Source organism: Carassius auratus, chromosome 25, assembly GCF_003368295.1.
Source record: "Carassius auratus strain Wakin chromosome 25, ASM336829v1, whole genome shotgun sequence".
Lineage (NCBI taxonomy): Eukaryota > Metazoa > Chordata > Actinopteri > Cypriniformes > Cyprinidae > Carassius > Carassius auratus.
In genome coordinates this window covers 21572780-21582781 of record NC_039267.1, presented here as the reverse complement: position 1 = coordinate 21582781, position 10002 = coordinate 21572780, and the positions used below count along the sequence as shown (strand labels likewise).

Genomic DNA, 10002 nt, shown 5'->3' with positions numbered 1-10002 from the left:
CAGGGATCTAGGAGGGAGGACCCAATTTCATTGGGAGGTAATAAGGTTTTATTGACAAAACAGACTAATACAAGAGGGTAGTGAAGTGAACAATAGATAACACAACAGGATAACAGTTAACAAGAACAGCTAGGGGAGGCCACTGGGAAAGCTTCAGGAAACAACTGGCAGAATACTTGGCAACAGAGGGGGCAGCAAAACCAGGCTGATGGAGAAGACCACACAAGGCACTGTATAGCAGATCTCAGACACTTGTTAAACACTGACTCTGAAACAGACCAAGTGCCAGGTAGGTAAAACCAGGGCAGGACACACGGGGACAGGTCAGGAACTGGAACACAAAACTAGACAGGACAAAGCTCCACAAAAACACAAATTAAACTCAAGACGAGGAAAGATATAAGCCAATAAACTAGTAAAAGGTTAAGTAACAAGATAAGAAATGACCAGTTTAACCAACAAGAATCAAGACTAGAAAAGCCAAATAAATATTACAAATAAAAGCCAAAAGCAAGAACAAACAAATTACTAAAATAAGGAGCAAGACAAAAACATAGAACTACAAGGACTAGACAAGGGCACAAGACCAACCAGACAAGAAGACACGGGCGCGTGTTCAGCCACATACAGAGACAGAGTACATTTTGATACTACTGTAAACCACTGAGAAACGTTTTGTTAGAATTTTTTGGGGGTCAAGACATATTTGCAGCTGACTATATACAAACATTGGTAATGCTACATGGCCTGAATTTTTTTTTTTTTATGAATCACTACAAGAAGCCATAAATCTAGTTCAGGAAGCCACTAATTTAACCCACTGAAAATAAACAAATACAAATTCATACTGCGTTTTGGTTCTTGAACCATTGTCCACGCAGTTGTTTTAACAAATATACACAAATTGGGTTTAAGTTTTATTTTGCCTGCTGTTATTTATCAAATGGCAAAAATAAACAAATAATAAAAAGTAAAAGTAACAGCCCCAATTTTAACCATTCAGCCAGATTTCTCGCTTTTTTTTCTACCCCCCAACTGAGACATTACACAGGCTCTTTAAGTGATGAGATGGGTGGCTCTTAAAAGAGCCTTTGTGTCTCGGTGTCGGAGCGGAGATCTACTTGGAGCTGGTGTACTTGGTGACGGCCTTGGTGCCCTCAGACACGGCGTGTTTGGCCAGCTCTCCGGGCAGCAGCAGACGCACGGCGGTCTGGATCTCTCTCGAGGTGATGGTGGAGCGCTTGTTGTAGTGAGCGAGACGAGACGACTCACCGGCGATGCGCTCGAAGATGTCGTTGACGAAAGAGTTCATTATCCCCATCGCCTTCGAAGAAATGCCGGTGTCAGGATGGACCTGCTTCAGCACTTTGTACACGTAGATAGCGTAGCTCTCCTTCCTGGACTTTCTGCGCTTCTTTCCTCCTTTAGCGGCGGTCTTAGTGACGGCCTTCTTGGAGCCCTTCTTGGGAGCAGACTTCGCTGGTTCAGGCATGATGATGCTGACGAGTCAATGATTACAGCGAGCCAGACAGAGACATATATTGACTCGCCTATGCTAATTTCCCAGGAGATAAAGCGCCTTCTGATTGCGTGTTTTCATGGACCGAACCCATAGACTCGTGCCCTGAGTGCGTGATTGGACAACTCGAGGTATCACGAGCGGAACGAGCGCCAATCACAGGCGGTGAATTGATAGCCCCACCCACCGCCCAGTGTTTGAACGACATCTGCCGTTATGAATGTGTTGCCCGTTTCAATTCCCGCTCTTTTTGTTACTAATGTTTTATACAAGAAAATAAACGGGTCTCAAATATCATACAGGGTATTTTTAAATTCCTCATTAAGAGATTAGAATCATTAAGAGAACCTGGAGAAATGGGAGCGACAACGATTACACGCTTTATTTTTCCAGCTGCTGTTCTGTCAGTTCCACTTCTCTAACTCAAATACAGTTGCCACCTAATTTTAATGAAAGACAGCAACAACAAACAGATAATAATAAAAAAAACAAAACTGTTGAATGAAGACGCTCAACAAGCAAGTGAAAACTGAATGTAGAACAAAAACAAAAACGCTTTAATTCTGTGCGCCATTGAAGAAAACAAGTACGAGCTTCAATTAGGAGAATCGATTCTCGGCTCTGAAATACGGAAAAAGGGTCGTTTTTTGGGCGCAAACTAATTTCACTTGAGTGAAGGATTAATTCGCTCAAGTCTAGTTACATTTTCAACGAAGGCATAAAACGGGAACATTACTTAAACATCAACTCTTTTATGTGACTGTATGGGTGGCTCTTAAAAGAGCCGTTGGGTTTTCACGACATCACAGACGTGTTTATCCTCCGAAACCGTACAGAGTGCGTCCCTGTCGTTTCAGCGCGTACACGACGTCCATGGCGGTGACGGTCTTTCTCTTGGCGTGCTCGGTGTAGGTCACGGCATCGCGGATCACGTTCTCCAGGAACACCTTTAGCACACCGCGGGTCTCCTCGTAGATCAGACCGGAGATGCGCTTGACTCCGCCGCGGCGAGCGAGACGACGGATGGCGGGTTTGGTGATACCCTGGATGTTATCCCGCAACACTTTACGGTGACGCTTGGCGCCTCCTTTCCCGAGCCCTTTACCTCCTTTGCCTCTTCCAGACATGTTGAAGATATTTCTAGTAGACCACAAATGAGAATCTATACCGTCAAGCAGTGTTGCCAACTTCTTTCAATGGAAAGTAGCTAAACCCTGCCTGAAAAGTCGCTAAATGTCGCTAGATGACGTCATATGGTAATTACCATATTCATGACTTAGGTGCGTCATATTATCTCGCCCTTTCTGTGCTCATGTAGCCTACTGCATTTTAATGCTGCAAAAATTCTCAATAAAACGTTTTTTATTATTATATTTTAATGTTTCTGTTGTCAGACAACGGAATTAATATTATAATGACTGAAACGCGGTCCATTAAGACTACATACCAGCTCTCAAAGATGTTAATCTGTGCACTAAAATCCTATTCACGACTATGAAATAACATACACATAAGATTAAGACAATGGTTGAACTGTGATTTCGACTGAACTTGTATGTAAAATAGAGTTTGAAGCAACAGAATATCTTTTTTTAACTGAAAGTGCTGCTCCTCTCTGCTCGCTGAACAGGGCAGATAGAGATGCGTGTGCGCGCGCTGCCTGTGGGGGGGGGGGGGGGAGAGAGAGAGAGAGAGAGAGAGAGAGCGCGAGCGCTTGTGCTCGTTCGGCAGTACTGGAGAGTCTCAGAGAATAAATAAGGTCTGTCAAAAAAAAGTCGCTAGATTTGTCGCTAGTCGCTTTTTTGGAAAAAAGTCGCTATGGGGGTTTGAAAAGTCGCTAAATCTAGCGACAAATCCGCTAAGTTGGCAACACTGCCGTCAAGCGCTCCAAGGGAGGCTTTTTACTTTTGCTTACAGGACCTAACTGAAACCCACCCCTTGTCACATGACGCGCAGCCCACCCCGCTGGTGCGAGGAAAGAATATGGTTTATATAACCCCGACCTTGATCTAACAATGTCTGTCCCGTTCCTCGTTCATGTTTCAGAGGGTTAGTTTTACAAAGGATTTAGAAGATCACATCTCCAACATTTGAACTGCAGAGAAACGCGCACCAAAGTAAACGGAGAGCAAACATTATATGAGCGGCCCTCAGTCCCCCGGAAATAAACACCTTTTGCAACGAAACTACTTCTACTCGCACAGTAAACATGGATACATTCATGACAGACGTGGCTTAAAGCTAGTCCCGTTTTCTTCGAAGGCCTTTTAATAAAAGCTGCTGCGATGTCTGAAAAACTAAAACCTAGTCCTGGCTATTGCGAAGCCCCTTCTGTAATGTCGGGTCTTTAAATTGTCAGCTTAACATTTATGAAGTTGTACTTGGCTGAATAATACTCACTCGTAGTTACATTAGAAATATTGTTTATATAAGGTTTTGTTTTATATTTACTCAGAAAAGGGAATCGTTGGGAAACGCCGGAGTTTAAAATGTTACGTTTTGCCTGTTCGTGTGTAATCACGGGAAACTAAAAGCGATTGAACGAATAAAAAAAAACTCCGACAAAAAGCCCTTATAAGAATACAGGCAGTGTTGCTAGCTTACTCGTTACACTCGGCGTTAAAGCGAAAATTCTCTTTGTCGGTGCGATTTTGGTGGCTCTGAAAAGAGCCTTTGGGGTGAGTTTCTAGATTTGTGAATTCAGGCGTTTAAGCGCGCTCTCCACGGATGCGGCGGGCCAGCTGGATGTCTTTGGGCATGATGGTGACTCTCTTGGCGTGGATGGCGCACAGGTTGGTGTCCTCGAACAGACCGACCAGATAAGCCTCGCTGGACTCCTGCAGGGCCATGACGGCGGAGCTCTGGAAGCGCAGGTCCGTCTTGAAGTCCTGAGCGATCTCTCGCACCAGACGCTGGAAGGGCAGCTTGCGGATCAGCAGCTCGGTGGACTTCTGGTAGCGACGGATCTCTCGCAGAGCCACGGTGCCGGGCCTGTAGCGGTGAGGCTTCTTGACGCCGCCGGTGGCTGGAGCGCTCTTACGGGCGGCTTTGGTGGCGAGCTGCTTCCTCGGGGCTTTGCCTCCGGTGGATTTACGAGCCGTCTGCTTGGTTCTTGCCATTTTCTAGAGTTTTTCGTTTTGTTCTCTTCAACGGAATGATTAGAAGCTTTTGCGGGGGACTTTTAATCTCTCTTGCAGCATTGGGCGGTGCGTCACCGGCGGGGTTTGATTGGCTATTGTGTTTACGTCACAGCGCGGTTCGACCAATGACAGTGGGTTTCCTGTTTTCGAACAGACAGCGACAGTCTGCGTTTCCCGCTCAAAAGTCTCCATTCATGAAAAGAAAAGTGATATTTCTTTTATAAACCTTATTTTTCTGTTAGCTAAATTTTACATTCACAAATGTAAGTTTTCTAAATGCAATCCTCTTTTTTGAGATTTAAACATGAAATGAAGATGTACTTTGAGTTTGAGTTATCTGAAAACTTAAAAGCTATGAGAACAGTGGCTGTGTTTTAGGACTTGGCACTTAATCTGGACTGAGGGTCTCTGGAGTATGGTTGTAATGATTTGATTGTTTTGTGTGTGTGTGTGTGTGTGTGTGTGTGTGCGTGTGTGTTTTGCTGTTATCTTCTACAAGCATTTAATAAAAAAAAATAAAAAATCTCCATTCATCGTCACCCTTTACATATTATATGATCCTCAAAAGGCTGATGTTACAGTCAGATCTAATTTACACTGCACGTGACAGTGTGGTGAAGGATGTTAACATGATGAATGTTTTAAAATGTTCACTTATCTTCCTTATAGTAGTGAAACATTATGTTCGAGTTTTTTTTTTTTTTTTTGTTCTTCATTTTGTGCTGCTCCACTCACACTGGATCGAGTACACACACACCTAAAAACACATGTCTTCCGTCTTTATTTGACTCTAACATTAACACTCACTCTCTAACTATTCTTTTTTTTTTTTTTTTTTTTTTTTACAAAATCTAACCTTTTGAATTCCGTTTTAATTTCCTTTTTATATTATTTAAAAGCCCTTGGTACATGTGCTGCATTGGTCTAACTGAGACTTGTTACAGCACTTGTGTATCATTGGCCTTTTTTGATATGGTTTGCTTCTGTTGTCTTTAAGTCGCTTTGTCTGCTACAGAATGTAAATCGTATCAATTCGCTATTAGTACTGGAGTGTACTAAAGATAGACGTAATAGAAATAAAGAGGTTCAAATGCATATTTCAAACTGCTCTTAAAGAGAAAGTGTGTGGCTCTGAAAAGAGCCTTTGTGAGTGTTGTGTCCTCTCGTGTTCATTTGGTTTTGGCGGGTTTCTCGGTCTTCTTGGGCAGCAGCACGGCCTGGATGTTGGGCAGCACGCCGCCCTGAGCGATGGTCACTCCGCCCAGGAGTTTGTTGAGCTCCTCGTCGTTGCGCACCGCCAGCTGCAGGTGACGGGGGATGATACGGGTCTTCTTGTTGTCCCGAGCGGCGTTTCCAGCCAACTCCAGGATCTCAGCCGTCAGATACTCGAGCACAGCGGCCAGATACACCGGAGCACCGGCACCGACGCGCTCGCCGTAGTTCCCTTTGCGGAGAAGTCTGTGAACACGACCGACGGGGAACTGCAGCCCTGCTCTGGAGGAGCGAGTCTTAGCCTTCGCCCTGGCCTTGCCTCCGGTTTTACCTCTGCCACTCATTATCGAAAATTGAGAAAGATGTATCTACAGATTGATGTAGAAATAATAGAAGTGTAACTCGAAAATCAGCTTTTAAGAGCGCGTGCTCTTCTGCTATTGGTTTAAATCTATCACAGTTGAAACCCAATCAGAGCTCGTCCCTCCAAATCCCAAACTCCTCCTCTGTCTTCTTCTCTTTGTTGCACCATTCATATGCAGTGATTTGTATTTTTGCTTTATTTTTTAAATATTAATCCTAATTTACACCTAGCTCCTGAAGAAACTGAATGTGTATAAAGTGATTGTGTTCAGTTTTCTTTTCATTTGAAAATAGTGGCTCAAACCAGTCTGTCACATGACATTATCAAACTCAAATCAGAGGATCAGAATTGGTGTGACGTTATGGTTTAATTCAAAGGCACAATAAATGAGAGCATGTTTATTTTTGTCTTACATGGTGTTTTAATTTGCTTGTTTAGTGTTTTCTTTGAATTGAAGTGATTTACAAAATTCATTCTTCAAGAGTTGTAGTGTGTTCAGACCCATATCCAGTGTTAAGCAGTTTAGATAGTGGGGAATTAATATCTATACATATTATATTAAATAATACATAATGTATATATAGATTCACATGGAAACAGAAGAGAAGATACTGTTATAGCTAGACTATGTAAAGCTCATTCCCTCCTCAATTACTCCCTGGATATTACAGAAACAGCTGAACATGTTTTATTACATTGTGAAATATATGAAAGAGGAAGAATCCAGCTTGTTAAAAAACCTAAGAGATCTGAAATTAGTATATTTTCAATAAAAACAATATATTAAGGAATGAATGCTTAGAAACACTTAAAGGTGTATGACCTACTTCTAAAATATTTGAGAGATATGGGTTTAATTGACAGGATATAATTAATTAAAATAAACTTTGTTTAGTTTTTTTTTTTTTTTCACTCATCGAGGCTTCAGACTCCTGAAGCTGGCCATACTTTGCCAGTCACCAAGAAACACAGAAGAAGAAGAAGTAGAAGAAGATTTGCAAAATAAAAAGAGAACGCAATCAGATGGCAGTGGTGTTTAAGTTAGAGCAGAAGTGAAATTGCAGGACAGCAGAGAAAAAAAAAAAGTAAAATCGTCATTACTCCCCTTACTCTGAGTTATTTCAGTGGGTATATTAAGAGGTTTAAATGTTATACCGTATGATATCTGAAATCCATTTGTTTTCTTGTATAAACATTTAAGAAAAAGAGCGGGAAATTTAAACAGGAAACTTTCAAACTTTCGTTCAAACACTGGGCGGTGGGTGGGGCTATCAATTCACCGACTGTGATTGGCCCTTCTTCCGCTCGTGATACCTCGAGTTGTCCAATCACGTACAAGTTTATGGGTTTGGTCTATTGAAACATGCAATCAGAGGGCGCCATATCTCCTGGAAAATTAGCATAGGCGAGTCCATAATTGTCTTTGTCCGATATGATTTTATCATTTATCGATCAGCATCATCATGCCTGAACCAGCGAAGTCTGCTCCCAAGAAGGGCTCCAAGAAGGCCGTCACCAAGACCGCCGCTAAAGGAGGCAAGAAGCGCAGAAAGTCCAGGAAGGAGAGCTACGCTATCTACGTGTACAAAGTGCTGAAGCAGGTTCATCCTGACACCGGCATCTCTTCGAAGGCGATGGGGATCATGAACTCTTTCGTCAACGACATCTTCGAGCGCATCGCCGGTGAGTCGTCTCGTCTCGCTCACTACAACAAGCGCTCCACCATCACCTCGAGAGAGATCCAGACCGCCGTGCGTCTGCTGCTGCCCGGAGAGCTGGCCAAACACGCCGTGTCTGAGGGCACCAAGGCCGTCACCAAGTACACCAGCTCCAAGTAGAGCTCCGCTCCGCTCCGAGACACAAAGGCTCTTTTAAGAGCCACCCATCTCATCACTTAAAGAGACTGCAGTATTTTAATTATGTAGTTATAGTGATTTTATTACAGTTTTGAAAACGATAGTAACGAGGCTAGAAGTTTTTTTTTTTTCCCTTCGTATAATCACAATAGTGTTGAATGCATTATATGTAAACGTCTACTGATGGCATCGTGTATTCCTATAGAATGGCAATTTCCGATTAAAAAAAAAAATTAAAGCATGTTGCCTCTTGTATATGTGTTATAAATATTTAAACATTAAAAGGAATTGTTACCAAAAGTACATATGCTTCCTGTGCATGGTTTCTAAAAGAATTGAATCACAAAAACGATTGTCATCTATACCACAGGTTATACTAATATGTGGTTCATGTGAATGTACAACTCCAACATGTTGGTTATCTTCAAAAGAGTGAATGTCCTTCGAGTGCACTTTGGGCAATGGTACAGTTGAGGCATGAGGATCTAATACAAAAGGCTAATCGTTCAAAGTAAAGATACTGACAGTGCTTGTCTCCATCTTCTAATGTTGACAATGTGCCTCGTCTCAACTGAGCCCTCGAACTATGATTGACATTTTACAGTCAGAATCCATCAGGTGTATGGTAGGAAATGGTGTGGCAGGGCCCCCCTAACAAAATAATAATAGTAAAACAAAATTCGGTAACACTTTAGAATAAGGTTCCATTAGTTAATGTATTAATTAACATGAACAAACAATGAATAATACATTTATTACTGTATTTATTCATCTTTGTTAATGTTAGTTAATGAAAATACAGTTATTCATTGTTAGTTCATGGTAATTCACAGTGCATTAACTAATGATAACAAGCACAACTTTTGATTTAAATAATGCATTAGTAAATGTTGAAATTAACATGAACTAAGACTTATAAATGCTGTAGAAGGATTGTTCTTGCTTAGTTCATGTTAACGAAAGTAGTTAACTAACATTAACTAATGGAACCTTATTCTAAAGTGTTACCCAAAATTCTGTTCCATCCTCTGGCTCAGAGAGTGAAGCTACATACACTACAGAACTGCAAAAAAAAAAAAAAAAAACAGAAGCTAATGTATAAGGTTTACAATATACAATGCATTTCATGTTCTTGTACACACTGACAAATCTTGCATTGTTTTCTAAAACTACTGTTTTACATTTTAACAGGTGGGCTAAAAGGGTACAGAAGAATAAAATATTAAATGAAAATATTTGAAACAGAAGGCACTGTATGTTTCACCCGCAGAGCTGAATGTTGGCACACATATCTGCCTTATTTCTTATTGTTGTGGGGCAGTGGCAGCAGTGATGATGCTTGTATTTTCTGCAGTCCAAGTGACGGTCAAAGATTAGAACATCTTGTAAGAATCATTCTTCTTCTTCTGTATGGTGCATTCCTGCCACCTACTGGATAGTAGTGTGGAGGACATAATGATTAAAATTTTAATGTTTGCCACTGATTGGCCAACACAGTAACACTCCTTTCTCCAATGAGAAACCTTTTGGCACGCCCATTGCTCCAGGCTACAGCTACCCCTGTCTCAGAGGAAAGCTTTTGGATTAAAGAGGAAAGGAGTTTTGATTAAAGGGTTGGTTCACCCAAATAGCAAAATAATGTCATTAATAACTCACCCTCATGTCGTTCCAAACCCGTAAGACCTCCGTTTATCTCCAGAACACAGTTTAAGATATTTTAGATTTAGTCCGAGAGCTCTCAGTCCCTCCATTGAAGCTGTGTGTACGGTCTACTGTCCATGTCCAGAAAGGTAAGAAAAACATCATCAAAGTAGTACATGTGACATCAGAGGGTCAGTTAGAATATGTTGAAGCATCGAAAATACATTTTGGTCCAAAAATAGAAAACTATGACTTTATTCATCATTGTCT

At 41.6% G+C, this 10002-nt stretch overlaps 5 protein-coding genes across 6 annotated transcripts; 1 reads left to right on the top strand and 4 right to left on the bottom strand.

Moving 5' to 3' along the window:
- Positions 1-32: 32 nt before the first annotated feature.
- LOC113043644 (histone H2B) lies at positions 33-1541 on the bottom strand. The gene has a single exon (XM_026203150.1). It carries the CDS (start codon positions 1490-1492, stop codon positions 1118-1120), a length of 375 nt encoding a protein of 124 aa, XP_026058935.1. The 5' UTR covers positions 1493-1541; the 3' UTR covers positions 33-1117.
- A 152-nt stretch (positions 1542-1693) lies between these two features.
- Positions 1694-3625, bottom strand: LOC113043645 (histone H4). 2 transcript variants are annotated; one of them, XM_026203152.1, is made up of 2 exons: positions 3395-3625; positions 1694-2686 (listed from the first exon to the last, which is right to left on the bottom strand). In XM_026203152.1, the coding sequence occupies exon 2, from the start codon at positions 2644-2646 to the stop codon at positions 2335-2337; it is 312 nt and encodes a 103-aa protein (XP_026058937.1). In that variant the 5' UTR covers positions 2647-2686; positions 3395-3625; the 3' UTR covers positions 1694-2334. The 2 variants fall into 2 exon arrangements, with proteins under 2 accessions (XP_026058937.1, XP_026058936.1); XM_026203151.1 differs by having other exon boundaries at positions 1694-2695; positions 3404-3625.
- A 119-nt stretch (positions 3626-3744) lies between these two features.
- Positions 3745-4686, bottom strand: LOC113043642 (histone H3-like). Its single transcript, XM_026203148.1, has one exon. It carries the CDS (start codon positions 4636-4638, stop codon positions 4228-4230), a length of 411 nt encoding a protein of 136 aa, XP_026058933.1. The 5' UTR covers positions 4639-4686; the 3' UTR covers positions 3745-4227.
- Positions 4687-5781: 1095 nt separating this feature from the next.
- On the bottom strand, positions 5782-6265 carry LOC113043643 (histone H2A-like). The gene has a single exon (XM_026203149.1). It carries the CDS (start codon positions 6213-6215, stop codon positions 5829-5831), a length of 387 nt encoding a protein of 128 aa, XP_026058934.1. The 5' UTR covers positions 6216-6265; the 3' UTR covers positions 5782-5828.
- A 1412-nt stretch (positions 6266-7677) lies between these two features.
- On the top strand, positions 7678-8346 carry LOC113043907 (histone H2B). The gene has a single exon (XM_026203485.1). It carries the CDS (start codon positions 7699-7701, stop codon positions 8071-8073), a length of 375 nt encoding a protein of 124 aa, XP_026059270.1. The 5' UTR covers positions 7678-7698; the 3' UTR covers positions 8074-8346.
- Positions 8347-10002: the final 1656 nt, after the last annotated feature.